We start from the raw sequence: 27,187 nt of genomic DNA on the forward strand, positions 1-27,187 counted from the left end.
ATATTCTGTTATTGGAGATTCTTGAGGCTAAGCAAATGTTTGTGGGACTAACAATGTTACCTATGTACTTGACATATTCGAGTAGTAGTAAATTTGGTTCTGCATTGATTAGTACCTATGGTTTGCTCTTTTTTGGATAGGTATTTAGGTTTCGGCTTTGACATAGTAACAGTTGCATGTGAACTAGAAATGTTACTGGTAGAGTTGAGTTCAGACATGTTGTTGCTATCTGTTCTCTGTAATCTAGCATCTCTGTAACACTATAACATAGAATATTATTAGGTAAACATCTATTACTGATCGAGGTTACAGTTTTCTCTTGATGATTAACACTTTACACAACATTTAATACTTACTATCTGATGAGTAAATAGTATTATAAACTAGTATTTAAGGTAATAATAGCAAAAATCGACACTAATTTTAAGATCGATACGTAAACGATCTGACGCTTATTTGACAGTCAAATTAAAATTTGAATTGGTTAATTGAACTAAAGCTAATACCAAACCCTTCTTTCTGTGCATCATAGTTTGTCAAATTCTCTCGATCGTGATTATTATAGATAGAAGTCAGAAAATTATGTATTCGTTGAAGAATAGTTACATACTTTCACAATGTCAATAGGTGATAGTATATTTCGACATTTTATCGTTGACGCACTGAAAGAAGGGTTTGGAATGAACTGTATGTATTTTTAGTATGTAATACGTTCGTATTAGTAGGGGAGGCAGGTGCGCTAAATTTGCAGTTACTCGAGCTTATGGAGACCTATTGGATTGTGAAAATTAAGTCCGAAAACCAAAGTCAACTTTTCCATTTTACTGGAGACTTTCCATTTTTTTAATTTAAATTCCAAAAATCATTTTTTCCGATTACAGTGCCATCTATCCATAATTCGAAAAAATGTCTCGAATAAAAGTTTTTTTACCTAAGAAATCCAAATCTGCAATAACAAAAATGGGGAATCCTATTTTAAGGTTTTAAAGTAACCCCCCACCCTACCACCGTGGGTGGTCGTGTTTGATGTCATTTGATAGATTTTTAAAAAAATATTGAACACGTATTCTTTAGTTTTTTGATCTCATATTCATTTCGCGAATTATCGCGGGGTTCCTATTTAAAATTTTAAAGTTACACTCCACCTCTGTCCGTGGGGTGTCGTGTTTGGTATCATTTGATAGATTTGTGAAAAATATGGAACACGTAGTTTTCAGTTTTTCGATCTGACGTTCATTTCCGACGATCAAAGTTGTGAAACTTTGTGACTCATCCATTTCCTTACGGATCCGCTCAAATCGCAAGATTTTTTAAATATACTGCATGTACTTAACTTATCTTAATCTGATGATTTCGAGATTTTCTAAGGATAAATTCTTTCGGACCCCCCTTAACGAAATCCCCTGTAGTTAGAGTCCATATATGGTAGGAGTACATTTACAGGGTACAATGTTTCTCCCCATGTGATATTCTGACGTGCTCGAGTAACTGCAGAAATCCCCGCTTGGGCTCCCCTACCTAATATAAAAGTAATTGCTTAAGGTCTAGTTAATTATTATATTTTAATTAATTTCATTAACAGAATTATTAATTTTTTAAAATTTTATAATTATCAAGTTAATGTTAAATATTTTTAGAAACACAGAATTAATATCTACTAAATAAAAATAAAAGAAAAAATAATAATATTAACATTGTTTTATTCACAAAATGACGCAAATTGCACTGTAGCTCCCCCTGGTGAGTATTTTTGGTACAAATAGATAAAAAAATGAATTCCTCGTCTCAAAAACTACTAAAATACACTTTTTCGTAAAAAAAATGTTTAAAATTTGTACACAATCACCCGCAACCTACATCAGTAGTCAGAAAATGACAACTTCCGATGTTCATAAAATTGCAATTTAGCGCCCCCTGGTGAGCGTTTTTGGTAGAAATACATATCAAAAATGGATTAATCGTCTCAAAAACTACTAAAATACACTTTTTCGTAAAAAAATGTTTAAAATTTGTACACAATCACCCGCAATCTACATCAGTAGTCATAAAATGACAACTTCTGATGCTCATAAAATTGCATTGTAGCGCCCCCTGGTGAGTGTTTTTGGTAGAAATAGATATCAAAAATGGATTGCTCGTCTCAAAAACTACTAAAATACACTTTTGCGTAAAAAATGTTTAAAATTTGTCCACAATCAAACGCCATGTACATCAGAAGTCATAAAATGACAACTTCTGATCATCATAAAATTGCAATGTAGCGCCCACTGGTGGGTGGTTTTGGTACAAATAGATATCAAAAATGGATTCCTCGTCTCAAAAGCTACTAAAATACACTTTTCCGTAAAAAAAAGTTTAAAATGTGTCCACAATCAACTGCAATGTAGATTAGAAGTCATAAAATGACAATTTCTAATATTCATATAAATGTATTGTAGCGCCCCCTAGTGAGTGTTTTTGGTAGAAAAAGATATTAAATTTAAATTTCTCGTCTCAAGAAATACTAAAATTTACTTTTCCGCAAACAAAGTTTAAAACTTGTCCACAATTAATCGCAATGAACATCAGTAGTCATAAAATGACAACTTCTGACGTTCACAAAATTGCATTGTAGCGCCCCCTGGTGAGTAATTTTGGTAAAAATAGATAACAAAAATGGATTCCTCGTCTCAAAAGCTACTAAAATAAACTTTTCCGTAATAAAAAAAGTTGAAATTTTGTCCACAATCAACCTCAATGTACATCAGAAGTCGTAAAATGACGAGTTCTGATGTACCTCAAAACTAAAATGAAAAATGTGGCGCCTCGAAATTCATCAGATAGCTATGGTGTAATGTTTTTTTTTCACAGAATTCATTGTAGAATCAGAAACTGATTGTGACCCGATGACTTTTTTTTTTGTCATATAAATTACTCCGCTCTAATATATATATATATATATATATATATATATATATATATATATGAGTTAGTTAGAAGCAACCTACCTTGCTCGTTTCGGTACGAAACCGATCTGTGCCTCTACTTTGAGGCCACGAGATGTCACCTGGTATTTATTGAAAAATACCTACGGCGTCAAACAAGCAGGAAATAATCGCAACTTTCTACTTTTTAAAAAGTATGAAAATAATATGTAAAATATTATACGGGAAATAAATATTCTACCTTCGTCTGTGAGCTTGGCTGATGAGCTGTAGACAGCGAAAACGTTCCCAAGATGGCAGCACAGACGAAGGTAGAATATTTATTTCCCGTATAATATTATATATATATATATATATATATATATATATATATATATATATATATATATATATATATATATATATATATTCGGTTTTATAACGTCTTACGACGTTGTCCGACTCCCAAGCGCCACTGTATTCTGTCCTGAGTTAGGTCTTCATTTAGATTTCGAGCGCTAATCGCTTTCCTAACTCCCAGATTCCAGCTCTGTGGTGGTCGTCCTCGTTTTTCTTCTCTGGGGGTTGCCACATCATAGTTTTTTTAGGCAATCTTTCGTCCCCCATTCGGCTCACATGCCCATACCATATGAGCTGTTTTCTTTCAATATCCTCAACTATAGTGCCCTCTATACCCATTTGTTGTTTTATTACTTCATTCCTTATTCTTTCGGCTCTTGATATTCTCATCGATCTTCTGATGGCATCCATTTTCGTGGCTTCGACTTTTTCTTATATTTCTCGATTATTCTCCATGTCTCGGCTCCATAAAGTAGGCTAGTTTTAACCATTGTCTCATATATGTTCCATTTTTTTTTTCTTTGATATTTCTTTACTCCATAGAACTCCGTTTAGACATGCTATAGCTCTTCGGGCTTGTATGATTCGATGTTCAATTTCTCGTTCGTCTTTTCCACTACGGTCGAAGATGACGCCCAGGTATTTATATTCGTCACATGGATTTATTTTTTGATTGTCTTCGATATCGAGTTGTTCTGCTTCAGCGCCAATTGAGAGGTATTTTGTCTTTTCTAAATTGATATTTAATCCCCATTTCTGGTATTCTTCAATTAGTTTTCTAAGCATATATTCCATGTCGTCTTTGTCATTTGAGATCACCACCTGATCATCTGCAAACTGTAAAGTATATATACAATCCTGATCGTTCAATTGTATACCCATTCCTTTGACTTTCCTTTCCATTGTTTCAGAGCTGCAGAGATATAAATCTTAAACAAAGCCGGAGAGATACAACATCCCTGTCTGAGACTCTTAGTAACTGCAAATTTTTCAGCTAAGAGGTTTCCGAATTTCATTTGGGAGTTTGAGCCGTAATATAGATCTTTGAGAGCACTAACCAATGTTTGATGTATGTTTGATGTGCCCAGGACTTCCCATAGTTTATTTAGCGGGACTGTGTTATATGCCTTCTCAAGATCTACAAAAGTCATATGTAACTCTCTATTTGTCACAACTTTCTTTTCTATAATTTGTTTAAGACAAAAGATGTTATCTGTACATGAACGACCTGCTCTAAATCCTCCTTGTTCTTCGTCTTCAGACGGTTGATAATCTTCCTCTATCAGGTCCCGTAATATTCGACCATATAGCCGACTCATTGAACTTGTGACCGATATCCCTCTATAGTTTTTACAATTTCTCCTGTCACCTTTTTTATATATTGGAGTCATATATGCTGTTTTCCATTTATCTGGTGTTGGATGGCCATTAATGTATTCGTTAAATTGGATGGCCATTAATGTATTTTAGTATTGTAATGAAATGATATTTTATGGTACTTTTTTATTTATTAAGCATTCCCTATACCTAACTGCTTTAATTTGTGCTTAATTGTTAATCGCACCAACAATATTAACTACGTAAGTATTTTGATAGCTAAGCCATTATTGGTAATTTTAAGGATCATTCTGGATTAATATGTATTTATTTCTGAAAAATTATTTGTGATTGGATATTTTCACGGCCAACCTAATAAAATTTTACGGATTTTTTGTTGCAATTAATGTTTAGCTTGAATCACCAATAACTCACAAATTAAAGCGTTAGGTATAGGGAATACTTATAAAATAAAAAAGTACCATGAAATATCATTTCATTACAATAGTAAAATACAGTTCCATTTAAGAAAACTCAGTATTCATTCCGAGTTTTGACCAACCCTGTATACTAAAATTTCAAAATTAGCTATACTAATGATTCTTGACAATAGTAGACTATATTAAAAATCACGAAAAAGAAGTACGCCACTGTGCTGATAAACAAAGCAATTTTGAGTGCTCTGATATTTCATCCGAATTTCGGAAATATCGAGAATTAGAAATTTTAAGAGTGAACTGTGAGCAAATAATATACTACAACAAAGTGCTGAGAGTGTTAGTGACACAATAGGACTAATAATATTCGAGGTAGGCTGAAATCAAAATAACGTGGCGTCTTATCTGTTGGTAGCGATTTATCTATCCGCAAGGTTGAATTGTAGATGATCGTTGGCGCTAGCAGATAGGCAACACATATTACACATGTCCATAGGCGTATCAGAGGAATACGGAATGGATGAAATGAGCGAGATGGTTAAAGAAGTAACAAACGGAATGAGAGACATAGCAAATGAAATGAAAGAAATGAGAACTGAGCGTAAAGAATTAATAAAAATTGTCAAAGATTTGACAAGTGAATGGAAGCAGAGTTTGGAAGAAGTAAAAGAGGTTAGGAGAGACATGAAGTAATGAAAACTAAAATCAGGGTGCTAGAATATAAACTTGAAACCATGGAAAAGAAAGAACGTCGAAATAACATTATTATCACCGGATTTGAAACTGCAGGAGATACTATAGAGCTAAAAGAAGATATAGAGAATCAGTTGCAAACTTTTCTTGGAACAAAGTGTGAGATAAAAGAGATAACGAAACTGAATAAGAGAATGTGCAAGTTAGAATTGAGTACATATGGTGATAAAGCAGACATAATGAAAAATAAGAACAAGTTAAGACATATTAAAGGAAGAAAACTTTTTATTGATGATGACTATACGATCCAAGAAAGAGAGATTCAAAAACAACTAAGAGAATATGCAAATGAACAGAGACAAAAAGGTAATGTTGTAAAAGTTAAATACCAGAAGATCATTATAAATGATGAAATATGGAAATGGAATATGGAAACTGGCACAATTGAAAAAGAGAGCAACATAGCTAATCCAAAAAACTAATAAAAGCAGAGGCGGAGAAAATGATGACTAATTCGGCAATGAAAACGGAAAAAGAAATGGAACTGAAAGTTATAGATAAGAAAGGAGAGGTATGGAGAACAGCGACATGGAATGTTAGAGGAATAAGTGGAAAAGAGTTAGAATTAGTAGAAACCCTTAGCAACACAAACTATGCTGCAATAGCCATTACTGAGACAAAAAAAAAAGGGAGCTGGGACACAAATAATAGGAGATGGAAATATATTAATATACAGTGGTGTAAAGGAAACTGAATGGGCCAGAGCAGGAGTAGCCTGTTTGATACCCAAAGATAAAGTAAAAGGTATAAGAAATTGGGAGTTCATCAATGAGAGACTATTGAAAGTATCAATGAATTGTAGTAAAAGCGATATTATAACTTTGATTGTAATATACGCACCTGGAGAAAGTGACAAATGAGGAAACACTCATAATATTGGGAGACTTCAATGCTAGAGTGGGAAACGAAAACATGAAATGGCAAGGAGCTATAGGTAGGCACGGAGAACACACAATTAATAAAAACGGGAAAAGATTGCTAGAGTTTTGTATAGATAATGATTTAGTTATAGCCAACACTTTCTTTGAACACAAAGAAATACACAAGATAACAAGAGAAATGCCCCAGCGAAATGAGAAATCAATAATAGACTTCATAATTGTTCCTCGAGAAAAAATGAGTAAAGTTAAAGATGTCAGAGTGAAAAGAAGCTATGATATAGGTAGTGACCATTATCTACTAGAAGGAGTATTCAAGAATAACAACAAAGTCGAGGACCGAAAACGGATACAAAACAAAAACTATAGCGGAAGAATAAGAACCTATAAGCTGAGAAACTTGCAAACAAGAAATGATTATATAGAAAAAACAGAAAAACAGTTTGCAAGGATTGAAAAGAGAAGACAAAGTAGAAATGTGGAAGAAAATTGGATCAGATTTAAGGCAATCCTATTAGAAACAGCAGGGCAAGTTTGCGGGTATACCAGAAGAAATAATCATAAAAAGCAGACAAGCTGGTGGAACAACGATATTAAAAAAGAAGTCAGAGAAAAGAAAAGGCTATGGAAAATGTACATACAAAAAAGAAATCAAGAGGCATACGATAAATACAAGGAACAGCGCAACAAAGTTAAAGTAAGGATAAAACAAGAAAAGCAGAACGCCTGGGAAGAATTTGGAAGAACTATGGAAGAAAATAGTACCCAAAATACAAAATTATTTTATAGAGTATTAAAAGAATATGAGAAGTAAAACGGAAATTAAACTACAGCAGATAAAAGATAGAAACGGAAATATAATAACTGAGGATGAGCCCATTATAGAAAGGTGGAGAGAATATTTCAAGGAACTTTTAAACAATGAAAATACAACAGCAGAGAATCGCACACAGATAACAGATGAAACACCTGAAAGAGGGCAAGAAGTCGTTTATGAAACTATAATAAAGATGGAAGAAGTTGAAGATGCACTAGAAAAACTAAAAGTTGGTAAAGCAGCAGGGATCGACGGAATAGATGCTGAATTATTGAAATATCTTGGACAACAGGGTAAACAAGAATTACATGACCTACTAAATTTAGCGTGGACAAACAAAAAAATCCCAGAGGATTGGAACATTTCAATAATACTGCCTATACACAAAAAGGGAGACACGAAAGAGTGCAGTAATTATAGGGGTATATCACTTCTCTGCTTAGCGTTGAAAATCTACGAAATTATCCTAGAAAAGAAACTACGAGAAATAGTTGAGCCTCGACTGGCGGATATACAAAGTGGATTTAGACCATCACACAGCGTACAAGATCATATATTCACACTACAGCAAATTACAGAAAAAACACTGTTAAAAAACGATACACTGTACCTGGCGTTTTTAGATATGAAAAAGGCGTTTGACATGGTCAGTAGAGAAGGAATATGGCAAAGCCTGATAAACAAGGAAGTAGATGAAGAACTTGTAAGTGTAATAAAGAGTTTGTATGTCAACACAAAAAACCAGGTCAGGACAAGTAACTTAATCTCCGGCGAATTTTCTAATAACGACGGGGTTAGACAAGGTGGAGTGTTGAGCCCACTGTTATTTATTTCCGTTATGGATGAAGTTATTAAAAAGTGATGGAAAAAAACTAAAAAATGCGCTATAGGGTATAGAAATTTGCAACAAATAAAAATTGAAGCCTGTGCATTTGCTGATGACATTGTATTAGTTGCAAGAACTGAAAAGGCTCTCGCAGATAACATTAGAATCTGGGCTGAAGAACTAAAAAACTACAACTTAATAATAAATATGGAGAAAACTAAAGTAATGACAATAGCCAACAAAGAAGCAACTGTAAATGAAGGGCAAAAAATCGAGCAAGTAGACCTCTTTAAGTATTTGGAAATAATGTTAAACAACAAAGGTACACAAAAAGATGAAATTGGAAACAGAATAAAATTGGCAACGAGAACTTATTATTCACTGTATAAAAATTTCCTAAACAAAAAAGAAATATCGAGGAAAACCAAAATGACAGTATATAAAACTGTATATATGCCAATTACATTATATGGGGCAGAAAACTGGGTACTTAATGACAGACAAAGAAAAAGAAATGCCGAACTGGACAGAGCCCAGAGCGGGGACTCGGCGCCCGAGCAAGCAAAACAGATCGAAGATAAGTCACTAGAGATAGCGGGAATAGAGCGCCTCACGCTGGCCTGCATTGATCGGGGTAGGATTTCATATGGGAGTCCGTGTACCCAAGACTCCCATATGATAAGCACTTTGCTGATTGAGAGCCTCTATAGCGCATCAGAGTGCTATCGGGGGGTAAGTGGATGGTCTGGAGCATTGAAGCGGGGTGGAGTGATTCCTGCTTACGGGAGTTAATCCTCCTCGCCCCAATGAATTGTATCACCCGAATGTCATTCTCTAGGGGTGAGCAAGTCTCTCAGGCTGGGTTAAATCACTATGCTTGCTTGCTAGAAAAAGATTACAAGCTACAGAAATGAGATACTTAAGAAAAGTGGTGTGAGCAAGAAGATTAGACAAAAGAAGAAACGAAGATATAAGACATGAATTACAGGTAAAATCGCTCAACGAAAAAGTTGAAGAAAAGAAGTTAAAATGGGCTGGACACATGATAAGAATGAGTGGTGAGAGACAAGTGAAAATGACATGGGAGGCCAAAGCAGTGGGTAAAAGCACGAGGGGCAGACCAAGGAAAAGCTGGAACACTAGTGTAAACGAAATACTCAAGAAAAGAGGAACATCGTGGCAAGAAGCAAAAGTTTTAGCAGCAGATAGGAAGAAGTGGCGGAAATTTGCAGCGAATATTATATAAAGGAGGAATCCTCGACACCTAATGGTAAAAGAGGCAACCGATTATGTATGTATGTATGTATTAAAAATCACTTGAACGTAAGCAGAGTTTTTAATGTCAAACTATTACAATTCTACAGGTGAATGTTGCTACGAAATTCATAAAAAAACGTAAATATCTCTTAAAATACCCTGTATAATATTACAAAACCTTATATTTTAAGAAAGAAGATATTATGGAGAATCCAAAAATATAAAAATATATAGGGTGTTCTATTTAAAAAAACGAAGGTATAAGCAACTTCCGATATAACCGGAAGTTGCAAAGTGATGAAAATATCTTCATTTAATAGATCATCCTTCAAAACCCCTTTAGTCCAATTTTCATGATTCTGTTGCCTTTAGTTCTCGAGATATTTCTAATAGGCCAGTTATCTGCCTCACCCTATATATGAAAAATTAGAAGTAAAATTTTGTGAACAGAATACACACACCCAGACTTATATGGAATCACCATGTATTTCAAAGCAATATTTATTTCTTTTGAAAAATCTTGTTATTGTTGCGAAGAATAAAGGTTTTTATTGAAAATAAACAAATCGATAAGACAGTCAGATAGTACAGCTCGGTACGGTATAGGTTATTTGCTTGAGTTTCAAATTGAATGAAAATAAATAAACTAACTTTTGCGTCCAAAAACGAAAATATGCCTCATGTGGGGTTATAGAACTTACAACGGGGAAAGATATTGGTCTTGTGGAGAAAGTAATGTTCTCAGAGGGACATAGCTGTAGAGCTATGCGTAACACAGGGCGTTCTATCCAAAACCTATGCTAGGTAACAGGAACTAGGAAAGCTTAAAAATAAAGCAAGGGAAAGTCGCCAGAAAGTAATAACGGCTCGCCACGATCGTTTAATTGTCCAATCAGCTGGAAAACACCCAACCATTTCTCACCTGCAGCTCAAAAGGCAGTTTTTGGAAGCTACAGGTGTAACTTTTTCAGTTGAAACGATAAGAAGAAGAGTTCGTGCCAAGAAGTATACAGCGGGAGACAGTTACGAGTTCCCGAGTTATCCAGGCAGCACAAGATTGGTCGCCTAAATTGATGTCTTCACTACCAAAACTGGAACATTGGGAATTGATAAAATGTGCTATTTTCAGAAAAAGTCACGATTGGTGTAAAATCAAATGACCCACGAAATCGTGTACTTAGAGGTCGAAAAAGACAAGCAGGAACGAAAACTGTCAGATCTGTTCACAAATATACAAGAGGAAATATAATGTTCTGGAGATTAATTGCGATTCGTAAAAAAACTTTAATTTTCATCCAATCAACTTTAACTACTCACAGGTATGTTGATAACCTGTAGTTAGGCTCTGGAGAGATGCAACAGGAGAAAATTTAATTTTCATTCGTGATAATGGACCTCCCATACCATTAGAGTGACTAGAGACATCATTGAAGCAGAAGGCATCCCTTATTTGGAGTGGACTGCTTGCTCACCCCCAGCTTAAAACCCTATGGAGTATTCGTGGTATATGCTTAAAAGAAAAACTAGAGCTCGCCGCGATAATCCACAAAACACCGCGCGGCTAGTATAAGCTGCTTTTGAAGAATGGAGCAACCTACCATAACAAAATGTTGAAATTTGATTAGGAGCGTGCCCACGCAAACTGAAGCTTGCATAGGACTAGAGGTGATAACACTGACTACCAAAAAAAATAAAAATAAATAAATAAATAGAAACAATTTAAACATTATTAGTTTTACATTGAAATTTTTTATTTTATTGACTTTAAAACAACTAGTTTTAATTTGTTTGTTAAATACTTTATTATTATTAAATTGCTTTAATTATGCTAAAATTATGTTTGACTTCGTGTGTTCGTTTTTTTTTTTAATTCGCACGAAATAATAAGAAATATAAGATGATTCAATATACATAAGTTTGGGTGTGTGTATTTATTTCTAAATCCTGACCCACTACTTTGTGCCGTGTAATTTGGGTTGCCTATATGAACTTGAATCGGCGAATTGGGCATATAAATAATAAAGTTTTGCTGTATGTAACCACTTTAAAAATTCACATTGTAAGGCATGAATGAATCAAATATGTAGTACCTTTTTTGTAGATGTATTTAAAAATGCAACTGAAAAGTTATTACTATAAAGAGTGATCTGTAGGTACCTATAACTGTGGCTATGCTTGACTTAAATAAAACAATTAGATATAAAAAATCACAAATTTTTGTGAATTTGGGAAAGTATCATAAATACAAATACCGATGTTGAAACGGATAAATACTAAAAATGTACCTACCCAAGTTTTTGGGTAAATTTGTATCTTAATTATTCACGCTTTTTGTACATATTTCATATTTTTAACTTGGTATCGGAGCTAATGGGCCGTATTTAAAAATTTAAATACTTATTTGTAGGTATTTAAATACTTTAGACTTTAGAGCATTTAAATACCAAGTACTTATTTATAATTTAGTAGAGTATTTAAATACTTGTCATTTAAATACTTACCTACTCTAAAGTCCAAAGTTTTAAATACATATGTACTTAGAAAAAGTATTTAAGTTTTGAAATACTGGCCATCAGCTCTGATACCAAGTTAAAAATATAAAATGTACAAAAAGAGTGGATGATTAAGAAAAAAATTACCCAAAAACTTTGCCAAATTTAATAAAATTTGTGATTTTTTTTATATCTAATCGTTGTTTTATTTTAGTCAAGCCACAGTATATGTACATATCACTCTTTGTAGTAATAACTTTTCAGTTTCATTTTTAAGTACTACAAAAAAGTACTACATATTTGATTCATGCATGCCTTACATACAATGTGAATTTTTAAAGGGGTTAATATGTACATGGTTAATACAGCAAAACTTTATTATTTATTATGCCCATTTCGTCGATTCTAGTTCATATAGGCAACCCAAATTCATCATCATCATCACGTAGCGCTACAACCCTGGGTGGGTCGTGGCTGACTGTACAACTTTCTTCCAATTTGTTCGGTCTTCCATCAACCTAGGGTCAAATGGAATGTTCATTTTTCGGAGATCTGCTGGGATGTTATCTCTCCATCGCATTCTGGGACGTCCGAGTGGTCTTTTGCCTGCAGGAATCTCCTCCCATACCAGTCTTACAAGTTTCTCGTTATGAAGTCTGTGCACGTGGCCTGCCCATCTTAGTCGCTGTGATTTAATTTCTTGGACAATATCGGTGTCATTGTAGAGTGCTTTTAATTCGAAGTTGGTTCTGATTCTGATCCTATACTGGTTTGTGTTACTGTCGTGGTGAGGTCCGAAAATTTTTCCAAGTATTTTTCGTTCAAAACGTCATGAGCTTTTCTTCGTTTAATTTGGTCATGGTCCACGTTTGGCAACCATATGTTAGTACAGGTCTGACTATGGATTTATAGATTTTGATCTTGGAACTTCTTGTAAGATTTTTTGATTTTATAAGCTTATTCAGTGCGAATAGACAGCGATTTGCTGATTGGATTCTGTCTTTTATTTCTTTAGTAACATCGTTGTCAGCTGTGATTACGGTCCCCAGATACTTAAAACGTTGTACTCTTTCGAAATTGAAGGTGTTGACCGTCACATTTTGTCCTATCCTGTCTCTTTGTGTCTTTCTATACACATATATTTCGTCTTCTCTTCATTAATCCTCAGCCCTACTTCGCTTGTTGCTCCTTCCACCTTGTTGAAAATGGCTTTTGTGGATAGGATGGAGTCTCCAACAAGATCAATGCCATCTGCGTATGCTTGTAATAACTTGGGACCCAAATTACACGGCACCAAGTAGTGGGTCAGGATTTAGACAGAATTGTATTTTTAAAGTTAGTAACTAAAGAACATAACAAAAATAACTTAATATTGTATGTGAGAAAACATGTTATGAATGAAAGTCATTATGTAATGAATATAAAAGTAAATTAACATAAAAAATCAAAATTAATACTGAGTATTTCCTCCTCGGTGTTGTATTACACTTTCCATGTGAGATCTGAAGAACCTTATTAAGTTTCTGACTGATTCGCACTCTTCATCTAATGTAGTTTTTATCTCCGCCACTTTTGCTGGTGCTATTTTGACACTGCAGTACTGGGCAAATGGTTCTCCGGGACACCAATAGACGCGTCGTCTTCTGTCATTGCTATACAAGCACATACGACTCTCATCAGAGAATAAAAATCTGCTCCGTTGACCAAGGTCCCAGTTGATGTGTTCTCGGACAAACTGAACTCGCGCTTGTTTCTGTCGTGCTTTCAAGTTGGGCTTTGTATTAGCTTGTCTACGAGTCAAAATTGTAGTCTTAAGTCTTCTCCTAACTATCCACTGAGTGATGGTGACACCTCAAACATGATTGTTGAAGCTCAATTCCTTTCGCGTGCCGATTCCGCAAGACACTCAAAACAATGAATCGATCATCCCTCTCTAGCATTACAGGCCGCCGACCCCAACCTTGTCGTAGAATATAGATATAGGTCTCCTGGTATCGACGGTAAGCCCTTGGAACTACGGACTGCGTCGTAAGATGGCGACGGGCGACAGTTGTCTATCTGCTGTGAGCTCGTAGGTAGAGGGGATAATTAAAAATTCGCGAGCGCCAGTAGTGACAAGTAAGTGAACTTTAACTGGAAATTTGACGTTCTACATTAAGAGGTTGAAAAGACCGAAAGTTCCTTAGAATAAACAAAAAGTTTCCTTTGAACGAGATATTTAAAATCAAAGATCACACTAAATTTTCTCTTTTTTTTTTCACCCCTGTAACTGATTAAAATAAACAGAAATTTTCAGGGACGACTTTTGACCCTCGATAATAATGTAGTCTTTCATTCTGTGTTTAAATTTTTCAAATATACTTATTGGTTCTCTCAGGATTCGAAAAAAGGAATGCATTTAAAAAGAATTGGTGCGAAATTTTACGTTTACGCTCTTAATTAATTATTTAAGTGCAATAAATGCATAATTTAATATTTAAGAAGTATTATATTATAATTATATTAAATTATTATACTTTTTTGCAGAATAAATTTTTTCTAATATTATCTGTCGGCATAAAATTCAAAACGATAAGCAAAATCTTAAAAATAATCATAATGAATAATAAATTCTGTACTTACTGATTGATATTAACTATCGATTACAATCCAATTACTTCTTTACGTTGTAAATATTACACGGTAAGAATTAAGTAATAAGTTTGAAACAATTATTATTTGCTTTTCTCCTTTCCTCTTTAAATTTCCGGCCAAAACAGTAAGTCAACCGCTAGATGGCGGTACCAGCCATACCAGCGAAACTCACAGAGGATAGGCAACACTTTTCTCTTTCCAGCAAAATTTCCAACGAAAGTTGTACTAGTAATCCGCTAAGTAGGTGGCGATACCAGCGAAGCTCAGGGCGTATAGCGCTCTCCTGATTATGCAATTATACTGAATTCGCTCTATCGAGATTCACTTTGACATTGACGTTAGTTAATTTCTTTTTTGGGAAGTTCAGTTGTCAGAAGTGACTGGAAATTACTACACAAAAAACGCACCTGCTCATAGCCAATATTATTAATAGTAAACAGACATAAAAATAACATAAACCTTACTCCAATCAATAATTATTTATTTACACCCTTATAATGTATTGATAACAAATGAGAAAATTATTTATTGTACAAAATAAAAATATTTGGTAGAAATAAACTCCACATAAGTTTATGGGATTAGTAGACGCTCCCACTATTTCTAATAATTCTTCTTTTTTTAATGAAAGATTAAGTTGATTTTAGCAGTTAATAGTGTGAGGTATGAATTTTTGTGTTGTATGTTTCCTATTCCGAATATGTCAAAGTGAATCTCGGTAGAACGAATTCAGTATACTAAGAAAATTGAACAATAGATCTCTTAAAATACGGAGGATCAACAGGAACTAAGTAACTTTTGAAGCTAATTCAGATAATCGTAGATCACAATGGAATATCGCAAGAATTGAAATCAATTATTTTAACGGCCCTCTTAGAAAAAGGAAATAGAGGAAACCCCAAAATCTATAGGGATATTAACTTATCAAACAGAATACTGAAACTAACAATAATGTTAACAAGTAACTTAATTGAACATATAACATAAGCGAAGGCAGATAATTGAAAGAAAAAACTCTATAATACACAAGCATACCTATGTTTTTTGGACCTGAAAAAGACCTTCAATAGGGCCATTCCACTCACTTCATCCCATCAGCTCCATTCAGTTATTGCATACCAGAAACGTATCTACCACTAAACTTAATCAACACAATCATGGGATAAATCGAATGATCTTTGAGTTCACTACTGCTGAACCACAGTATAAAGAGGGACAGTAAAACATCTTCCATATCGGCACTTTGATCTCAAGAAGTAATACCGGCAGCACGCAATTGGTAATTCACCAGTGGTGGATGCGGGGTTTCCTTGTTAAAATCCGCACGTTTCTACGCGACTAGAGTGCTTCTACTGTCCCTCTTTATACTGTGGCTGAACGGTATGCTGAACAAACATATAAATATGTATTCGCTCCGTGCGCGACCATGGTGGGGGTGCCTTGAAACAGTGCCAGGTCAGCTACACGCATAGCAGATTATTTTAAGTTGTTTTTCTCCCATTTGGTATCCTTTTTTAGTTCTTACTTTTTATTATTATTTCATCCATGATCAAGTTGAAAGGACTCAAGAAATCCTCCTGTCGTATCCCATTGTCAGCTTCAATTGCGTCAGTTAGTTCTTCTTCTACTTGGTAGATATTTTCGATCGTTTTAATTATTCTCATACTTTGTTTCGCGTTAAGAATAGAACGTTACGCTTACGGAGATCAATGTTGCCAAACCTCTCGCGCACGGGTGGATACTCGACTGCCGATACACGATTCATTCTAGTCAGTACGGCGTGGCATCGGCGCGCTTCTATCGTCCATAAGAAATATATGGGGCTATCTCCGCAATGTTTTATTCTCAACATGAAATACTCTATAGAGTAAGTTTACTTGTAGCAAAATATATACATACGTATGTATATAAAAGATAATTTATTGAGATATCTTGAAGCTCAACCTAGAATTGCATTACTAATATTGTTTTAAAAATAATAAATTTTCAATTGATCGACATCTTATATTTTTGCAGTGCTAATGTTAAATATTTTTGTATATTTCAGCAACGACCACCGGATAACTCCTTTTATATAAAAACTTGCAGTAAAAATCCTAAGAAAACCAAATGGTGGTATCATGGTAAGTATTTAGACATTTGTCACGTCATTAAAAGTTTTTCTGAACATTACCGTTAATAATCTACAAAGATGATAAAAACTGATGACAAAATCTTCTAATATCGTCTTATATTAACCTTTCCACCTTTATTGCTACTACTGTTGTACGGAGTTAAGTCGTGGACTCTCATAGATGCCACCTGCAAGAAAATTAAGGTTTTTGAAATGTGGCTGCACAGACGTACACTAAAAAATACCATGGACGGCTATGCTGACAAATGTGGCAGTCCTTAAGAGAACAAATGCTACTCGCGAGCTGCTTGATAATATGTAGTAAGATGGCCTATTTTGGACAAGTAGGCAGAGCAACTATTTAGAATATCTTGAGACAGTTTCGCCATGTTAATCGCCAAAGTCAAGGGGACTTAATAGGGCACGTTAAGAAGGAGAAGGCTTTATCATCAAATCCTGAAGATATCTTATATCGACCAAGTTACTAATCAGGACGTTTTGTTAAGAGTGCAAAAGGAAGAAGAGCTTGCAAAAGGAAGAAGAGCTTTTAAACACAATAAAAACAGCAGAAATCGAATACCTCGTTCAATCAATCATGAGGAACAGAGAGAGATATGGACTGCTGCAAGTAATTTTACAAGGGAAAAGTAGAAGGAAAACGAGGACCAGAACGGCGAAGCATTTCCTGGTTGAATAATCTACGAACGTGATTCAACACAACAACCACAAATCTTTTCTGAGCAGCAGTGTGCAAAACACAGATTGCCATGTTGGTCGCCAATATCCGAAACGGACAGGCACTACAAGAAGAAGTTCTTTTTTGGTTGTGGCTTTAAAATTTAACAAATAAAGGGCACGATATGAAATTATGATTCAAATAAAACACTGCTTATATTTTTGGTGGCAAACTTCTGATGATACAGTGCTTATATTGTCGGTCTCTTGAATTCCATCATTTGTGTATAATGACTCAATTCCGTATCAGCACTATCGCTATATACAATCATTCTCAAGCCATATTTGCAAATTCGATTGACAAACCATACACAATTTTATACCATAGTGGGCGCCTTTATAGATTGGCCTACTATTACTACTACATGTCGGTTTATAACGTTCTCCGACTTCCAATCGCCACTTCGTCCGGTTGTTCCATAGCTCATCTTCTACGTTTCGTTTTTTCAGCTCTTCGTATATTAAAATAAGAAAATCTACGGTTTTGTTTTGATTTAAATCTGTCTCCCTCCATCCTCCGATAGTACTATTTCTAGGTCTACCTGTTGTCAAGGAGGCTCTGAGGAAGACAAATTTACACCAACACGACCGTAGTTTCTCGATATAAATTAAAACTATATCGCAGTATGGTTAGAACGCCCTCTAACGGGGAATAAGTGAACTGAATTTCGACTCGATTTAAGTTCTATGTTTAACCCAGGTATGACAATACCAAAAGGTACCGTTAGGAAAATATTCCAATTTACAGTTCAGAGAACCTGTATGAAACGAGTCTGTGTAGGTACTCTAATACAGAGTATGGCATTAGTAAAATAAGAAAATCTACGGTTTCGTTATGATTTAAATCTGTCTCCCTCCATCCTCCGATAGTACTATTTCTAGGTTTACCTGTTGTCAAGGAGGCTCTGAGATTTAAATCAAAACGAAACCGTAGATTTTCTTATTTTACTAATGCCATACTCTGTATTAGAGTACACAGACTCGTTCCATACAGGTTCTCTGAACTGTAAATTGGAATATTTTCCTAACGGTGCCTTTTGGTATTGTCATACTTGGGTTAAACAGAGAACTTGAATCGAGTCGAAATTCAGTTCACTTATTCCCCGTTAGAGGGCGTTCTAACCATACTGCGATATAGTTTTAATTTATATCGGGAAACTACGGTCGTGTTGGTGTAAATTTCTCTTCCTCAGAGCCTCCTTGACAACAGGTAGATCTAGAAATAGTACTATCGAAAGATGGAGGGAGACAGATTTAAATCAAAACGAAACCGTAGATTTTCTTATTTTACTAATGCCATACTCTGTATAAGAGTACACAGACTCGTTTCATACAGGTTCTCTGAACTGTAAATTGGAATATTTTCCTAACGGTGCCTTTTGGTATTGTCATACCTGGGTTAAACAGAGAACTTGAATCGAGTCGAAATTCAGTTCTCTTCGTATATTCCTTCGCTCCAACTCTTTCTCGGTCTACCTCGCTTTCTCTGTCCTTCTAGATTGACCTACGATCCCTTAAAAAATAAATTTGCCTTACAATAAAACTAGTGACATTAAGCATGATTCGTTGGTGATTTTATTTATCTGATTGAGGCCGTATAGAACAGACCCAAAAAAAAATTTAATTTTTTATCTTCTCGGAACGAGCTGATACTCTTTTTCGCTCTGTTGCACTAAGTGTATCTGATAATTAGGTCATGAAATTGGTTATTTAATGGCACTGAGAAGAAGCAATATATACTCCTAGCTGGTGTAGATTGTGATTTTTATATTCCATCTAAAAAGATAGAAACAAACTTTTCCATAGTAACTCATTTTCCATATTTTGTGCTGAATCTATGAGACCTGTGAAGCTCTAATTTACGGAAGGTTACCATTTTGATTCTGGAGTAATCTTATCATAAATCATGTATTATATCATGAAATATCTTAATATTCAGAAAGAATACTAGCTGCGATATTCATTTTATATACTTCCACACATATTCCCGTATACAAATACAAAAAAAAATGTTATTCGTCATAAAACCAAGGGAAAAATTGTATAATGTATGTGATGAGAATGTTGTATCTTTTTGTTATATTCTCTAGTTTTCTGAGTCTTTAAATGCAACAGCCAGACTAATTTTGTCCTCTAGGCTTATTTTGAATGTTTATCAATCCAACCTTTTATTAGTTACAGGTGCGTAGTTGTTCCTTTTGATGACCTAATCATGGTTCACCTTTTTGTTCTTTAACAGTAGTTAATAATAAACTCAGTTCAGTAATGACAGTCCTTTCTCTTATAAGTTAGCCATGAACTTCAGCTCGTATTATTTGCATAAAAATCACCACTGATGGATACGATGATTTATCTTGCGCCCAGGGCCTGAGTATTAACAAATTCCATAAATTTATCTTTGTTAACACTCGAGCGGTCGCTCTTTTAAAAATCACAAGAGCGGGCGCGTGGCAGTACCTTATGCCGAAAACAGAAAAACGTATAAATTAAATTCAAAAGATATAGGAAAAGTCAAACAATAAGGAATGCACGTAATTTTCCCCTTGAATTCTAAATTTCAAAAAATATATAGGCAATAATCAGATTTTTTTGACATGCCCTTCCTATTACAGCGAGAGTCCTATTACATTGGCTACAATAATTAGTGAAGAGTTTATATGACGTCATTATTATATTTTATGAGATTGTAAGTGGTAACTGACGTCTGTCATAATATTGGAGGTTAAATAATATATTGTCAAATTATTGTTTTCAAATTATATTTTATTTATTTAGTTTATATTTTAACGACAGTTTATTTTTTAACCAACTTCACATCCCCTTCCCTATCCTTGATTGGTCGGTAAGATTTGGAATAGTCGTGTTGTATGATACGTTTAGTTACATAAAACAAAGGCCATAAAAGAAGAAGAAAATAAACAAACAAAAATCTTACATAACCTTCTATATGACAATGTCAGTTTGACACTTATAGTACAGATAGTTATCTTTTTTTCACACTTTTAAAGCCAAAGAGAAACAGTGTAGCCAGTAGCTGCTTTAATAAATACATGATTTATTGTTGTCCTATCTCTCGTTGTCCTTACTACTCTATTTGTTGTCATTCGGCTTATGTGGTCATTCCATTCTACTCTTCTCTTTTTTACCCAGTTATTAAATGTTGTACACCATGTATCTCCGTCGTATATATGTACTTCTAGCTCTGTCCAATAGAGTCTTACTATCTATTTTTCGAAAGGTTTTAATCTCCGCTGTTTCGAGCAATCTTTTTGTCCTCTCTGTGTCAGGTCGTGTTTTTGCCGCCTATGTTGTCATTATTGGTCTGATGACTGTTTTGTAAATTCTGCCTCTCATTTCTTTTCTGATGTTTTTATTTCTCCATATTGTGTCATTCAGGCAGCCTGCGGCTTTGTTTGCTCTATTCACTTGATCTTCCACTTCTGTTTCGAGCTTTCCGTAGCTAGATGTGTGATGCCTAGATATTTAAACTCCATCACTTGAGTTTTTTAGATGCAAAACCGGACATTTCCACTTTTTGGTCAAAATAAGGTGAATACACGTCTGAAATCTGTGATTAAAGAGCTATATATTAACAATTTGATAAAGAGCAAAATTTGACAGTTCCTAGTAGTAATTTGGTGTGAAAGAATTGATTCAGATGCAAAACTGGACTTTTCCTTCAATTTGAGATAGGGAACAGAAAAGTTGTAAATTGTTTTTTAAGTTTACTCGGAATGACATAAAGTGGAAATGTCCGGTTTTGAATCTAGACCCTTCACTTGTTCTATTATCTGACCCTCTAGCTCCAATTTACATCTTATTGGATTTGCTGTTATAACCATACAAGTTGTCTTTTTTTGGGAAAATTAACATGTTAAATTTTCTGGCAGTTATATTAAATTGGTGCAGCATACGTTGTAAATCATCTTCACTTTGAGAGATTAGTATTGCATCGGCTGCATAGCAAATTATTTTAAGTTATTTTTCTCCCATTTGTTATTCTTTTTTAGTTCTTACTTTTTTTATTATTTCATCTATGATCAGGTTGAACAATAAAGGACTTAAGGAATCAACCTGTCTTATCCCATTGCCAGCTTCAATTGGGTCAGTTAGTCCATCTTCTACTTTTACTTTTATTGTGTTGTTCTGGTAGATATTTTCGATTGTTTTAATTATTCCTAGAGGTACCTCTCTTGAGTATATCAAATGGATAATATCCTTTAATTTGACACTGTCAAATGCTTTCTTAAGTTCCACGAAAAATAAATATGCCAGTTTGTTTTATTCTAACGATTTTTCTTGAACATAACGTCGGTGCATGATCTTCCCGACCTATAATTTGATTCAGTTTGTTTGTTATCACTATCACTTTGTTAATTTTAATGTTGTGTTTAATTAGTTAAATTCCTCTGTAATTCTTCGGTTCCGATTTGTCTCCATTTTTGAAGAGATGATGCCTGATCTTCATTCTTGTGGTATTCTGTTTTGTTATATTATTTTTTGTATTAGTTTTAATAGTTGTTTAGTCAGATCTTGTCCTCCATACTTTAGGAGTTCGTTCGATATTCTGTCCTCTCCTGTAGATTTTCCATTTTTTAATTTACTTAAAGCTTCCTTTACCTCTCCCTCCTCAATGTTTACTTTTTCGTTTGTCGTAACTTCAGGTGTTGGTGGTTCATTATCGGCGCCTTTAGCAAATAGAGATCGGAAGTAGTCTGCCCATGTTTCCTTCTGAATGTTTTTTGTTTTTATTATTTCGATCATCTCTTTTCTTTGTCCTCTGATCATTCTCCATACTTCTTTTTGTGTTGCGTAGAATTCGTGTTCCATCTGTTTTGAAAAACTCTGCCAGTGTTCACTTTTTATTTTTCTGGCTAAAGTATTTGTTTCGTTTCTGATTCGTTTGTAGTGGTTGTATGCCTGTTGTGTTTGTTTTGTTCTGTATTGTAAAAAGGCTTTCTTCTTTTCTTCACATTTTATCTTCCCTTCCTCTCTAAACCATGGTGTTTTCTTTTCTGATATGTTAGTATTCGTTACTTTCCTCTCTCTCTCTCCAAGTGATTCTTTTGCAGCGTTGATTATGTTATCCTTGAGTTTTTACCAGCTTTCCTCGATGATATCGTTTTTTAGTATTCTATTCTCGGCAATCTTCTCTGATATTCTTAAAAAATGTATATATAAATTAAATTAATAAAATGTGGAGGGTGATTGGCAAGGTTAGCAACCTACCAATTGTAAAAACGAATACTGCTCAAAGAAACAATGTGAAGTCTCGGAACCGGATTGATAATATGAAGACGACCATGGCAAGAAAAATAAATTAATATTCTACATAATAAGTCAATATCCTATTTCGAATTTAGTCGAGATATCTTTTGCTGATCTTTTGGATCCATGACGAAGTTTTAGTATATTTTTGCTTTGATTTTACCTGATGTTGCTGGAGTACTCTTCCAAATTTCGTTATCTTGGGCAATGCAGAATGGATAATCAGACTCCTGTATTTCCATAAAATACGGATTGTGGAAATCTTCATCATCATCATCACTGGCTCGACAACCCTTTCTGGGTCTTGGCCTGTTCCAGGATTCTTCTCCATTCTGATCTGTTTCGTGCTTTTTTTCTCCAGTTTTTTATTTTTAAGGTTATTATATCATTTTCTATTTGTTCTAAATATCTCAGCTTCGGTCTTCCTCTTGTTCTTTTTCCTACTGGCATCTGTTTGAATATTTTGTTTGGTATTTCGCCTTCTTCCATTCTTTCTACATGTCCCATCCAACGCAGCCGTCCTATTTTAATGAATGTTATGATATCCGGATCCTGGTATATTTTGTATAGTTCAAAGTTGTACCTTCTTCGCCAAATTCCGTTTTCTTTTGTGCCCTTACATTATGTGTCGCAAGATTTTTCTTTCAAAGGTGGCTAGCAATGTTTCCTCTCTTTTAGTGAGTGTCCAGGTTTCTGAGCCGTATGTGAGTACCGGTCTTATTAAGGTTTTGTATATTTGGCATTTTGTTTTTCTTGCGACGTTATCTGATCTTAGTTGCCGGGTTAAGCCATGGTAACTTTTATTGGCAATAAATATTCGCCTCTTCACTTCCTCCGCAACGTTATTATCAGATGTTTCTAGGGATCCCAAGTATGTAAAGTTTTTTACCCCCTCAATGTTGTATTCTCATATTGTTATATTTTGTGGATGCCTTATTTCTGCGTTTTTTCTTACCTGCATATATTTTTTTTTGTTCTGATTGATTTTAAGGCCACTATTTTGTGCAGCTCGTTCTATTTGATTGAATGCCTCTATCATTTCTCTTCTTGATCTTGCGATTATGTCCACATCATCTGCAAATGCTAGTATTTGCACGCTTTTATTAATGATTGTTCCTCGAGTATTGACTGTTGTGTCCCTCATTATTTTCTCGAGTACTATGTTGAACAAGATGCATGATAGAGCGTCTCCCTGGCGTACTCCCTTTTTCACATCTATTGTTTCCGTTAGTTCGTTTTGTATCCGGATTTTACTTTCTACTTTTAGAGATTCTTTTATCAGTTCTATTAGTTGTGTAGGTATATTAAATTCTTTCATTGCTTTTATTAAGAATTCTCGGTTTATATTGTCATATGCGCTTTCGAAGTCTATAAAGAGATGATGTGTGTCGATGTTATATTCACTTGTTTTTTCGAGGATCTGTCGCAGAACAAATATCTGGTCTATTGTTGACTTCTGTCTACAGAAGCCACTTTGGTATTTGCCAACTATTTTTTTAGCGTGTGGTCTAAGTCTTTCATAAATGACGTTGGACATTATTTTGTATGCTGCATTCAACAGCGTGATTCCGCGGTAGTTTCCACATTCTAACTGATTTCCTTTTTTATGTAATGGTACAATAATACCGCTATTCCACTCCGCTGGTAGCTGTTTATTTGACTATATCTTTGTTATTAATTCATGTATTGTTTTCTGTAGTACGTCTCCTCCTTCCTTCAGTAATTCCGATGCTACTTGATCCGATCCCGGTGATTTATTGTTCTTTAATTTGTCTACTGCTGTTCTAATCTCGGCTATTGTTGGTGGACTCTTTTCTCTGTTGTCTGCTTGGTCTAATGGTATATCAGGGTTCGTCTCACTCCCATCTCCTTCAAGCTTTTCCGTAAAATGTTCTGTCCATCTTCTTAGTATCTCTTGCTGTTCTGTCAATATATTACCTTCCTTATCTCTACATATCGTTGTTCCCGGTTTGAAGTCCTTTCTGCTTTTGTTCAGTTTTTGATAAAATTTTCTTGTCTCTGTTGATTTACTTAGTTCTTGCAGTTCTTTGTTCATATATTCTCTCTTTTTTCTTCGGTGAGTTTTCTTTTCTTCTTTGCGTAGTTGTTTATATTCTTCCTCTGCTTGTCGGGTTCTGTGCCTCTGTTGCATCAGTAAATATGCTCTGTTATTCTGTCTATTATAATCTGACAATCTTCGTCAAACCAGCCATTCGTTCTTGTTCTTCTTTCTTTACCTTCTATGCCTAATACTTCTTTAGCTGTCTCTTTTATGATTTCTCTGCACTCTTCCCACTACTTATTTGGGCTTTCATGTTTTAGTCTGTTTTCTAGTTTGATGCTTATCTTTTCTTTATATTCTTTAGTTTTATTTGTTTCTTTGAGTCCTTCTACCTTGTATCGTTCATGTTTAGAGCCTCTTTCCTTTTTGATGTTTGAAATTCTAGCCCTTACCCTACTTTCGACCAGTACCGTCAGTCCATCTGGGGATTTCCAGGTACCTTTGTGTATATCTTTGCGAGCGAAGTATGTGCTGGTAATCACTATGTTAAGTGATCCTGCTAGGTTTATTAACCTATTGCTATTGTCATTTGATTGCTCATGGAGACTGTGCCTGCCTATTGTGGGTTGGAATTGCTGTTTTCTTCCAACTTTGGCGTTTAGGTCTCCATAGATTATTTTTATATCATTTTTTGGGCATGACTGATATGCGGACTCTAGTTCATCACAAAACTCTTCTTTAATTTCATCTTCTTTTTCTTCTGTCGGGGCATGCGCATTAATTAGACTGTAATTAAAGGAACGTCCTTTAACTCTTAAAATGCACATTCTGGGACTAATGGCTATGAAATCTCTTATAGTATGTTTTACTCTCTTGTTTACTATGAATCCAGGAAATCTTCGACTCCGGATTATTCTGAGTCGCTGTTATCTTCTAAATTAATTTCTTTACCTTCACAAACAATGCCTTCACCTTCGTTTTCATCGCTAAAGTTCACTATATCCTCGATATCTGCCAAATTCTTAGCCGATTCTTTTAGCTCTATGGACGTCAAATATTTTATAGAATTTTTATTCCTCAAATGAAAAAATGGAACTCAAAAATAAAAAACAAACATCATCGGGCGCGCTAGTACACGGAATGCCAACAATTCAACACCTATTACTTCATCCTCCTAATGACAACTAAACAAATCATATATGGAGGCGGTATGTGCGTAGTAAATTACCTAATATGAGTCATTTGAGAATAGCTAGACGGATAAGTCGAAGTAATTAATGATATTTTACGGAATCTTGAAATTAGTAAAAAGGTGGCATAGATAGAGGACCGATAGCGCGCCAGCCGGAGGGTGAATGGAGTTTCTAGGATGACAGTATAACGAGATTATGTTTATGAGTTTTAAAGTTAACACAGACTGTTGCAGCTCATAGCAAAAATAATAATGTTGTATTTTTATTGCAGATGATTCCGTGTAATGGCTGGTCCACAGTGAATGGAACTTAAAAGTTATGTGATTATAATAATATATTATTGTTTATTGATAGATTGAAAATTTTATATTTAAATAATAGATTTTCTGAATTATTGAAATTTTCATGTGTTAGACTCTAAACAATAAATATATAATTTGTCTAGTGCCTACCATAAAGTTGTATTATGCTTTTCTTTAAACTTAAAATTATAATAGACGTTTAACTTGTTGCTAATAAATATATGCAAAAAGCACAACGTACGTTATTCATTAATTGCCTGAAAAGCTTTTTTCTACAGCCGCGCTAAAAGCTACTTTCCCGCACGCATTTCCTTTCCGAATATTATAATACATGCAAAAAACTAACATTTGATATTATTTACTAATATATTTCAAATTTATTTTATTGTGTTCATGTTTTAATGAAATTAACGCGATAATTCGTTGAAATAGAATTATTTTGACATAATATTCAAAAGTTAAATCAGTAGACAATAACAGTCGTTTTGAATCATCGTCATGGCAACTAATTTTATTTGATTGAACATTTGGTTTTGACAACCTTGTCAGAGAATGTAATGAACAGTTCAAGGATCAGCTTGCATCAGTAATACATTTGCAAAATTCCACGTATTGCTCGTTTACATTTAATATTACTAAGCAATCAGTAAAGACATTCTTGTTTTTCCAAATTATTAAATTTGCATACATTTTTATATTACGTATTGTTGTACGTTGTATTTATTCGTAAATAAAAATTGATATAACTCTCTTTGTTGTGGCTTTTTTCCAAACGTACGGCCGTAATAGCTATTTGTATAACAATGGTGGAAAATGCTACTTTTCCTCTCGAGAATGAAGTTTACTGCCCGACGCGTAGCGGAGGGCAGTAATCATTCAAGGGAGGAAAAGGCACTTTAC

General features: G+C 34.5%; 1 protein-coding gene across 2 annotated transcripts in view; it reads left to right on the top strand.

The window, feature by feature from the left end:
* LOC114337355 (ubiquitin-conjugating enzyme E2 W) overlaps positions 1-26,523 on the top strand; it is a 58,662-nt gene extending 32,139 nt beyond the window's left edge. For both annotated transcript variants that reach the window (XM_028287764.2, XM_028287765.2), the window contains exons 5-6: positions 16,722-16,797; positions 26,257-26,523. In XM_028287764.2, the coding sequence (XP_028143565.1) occupies positions 16,722-16,797; positions 26,257-26,270 (90 nt within the window). In that variant the 3' untranslated portion in view covers positions 26,271-26,523. The remainder of the gene's footprint in view (positions 1-16,721; positions 16,798-26,256) is intronic.
* Positions 26,524-27,187: the final 664 nt, after the last annotated feature.

The sequence above is a fragment of the Diabrotica virgifera genome, chromosome 6 (genome assembly GCF_917563875.1).
Source record: "Diabrotica virgifera virgifera chromosome 6, PGI_DIABVI_V3a".
NCBI lineage: Eukaryota > Metazoa > Arthropoda > Insecta > Coleoptera > Chrysomelidae > Diabrotica > Diabrotica virgifera.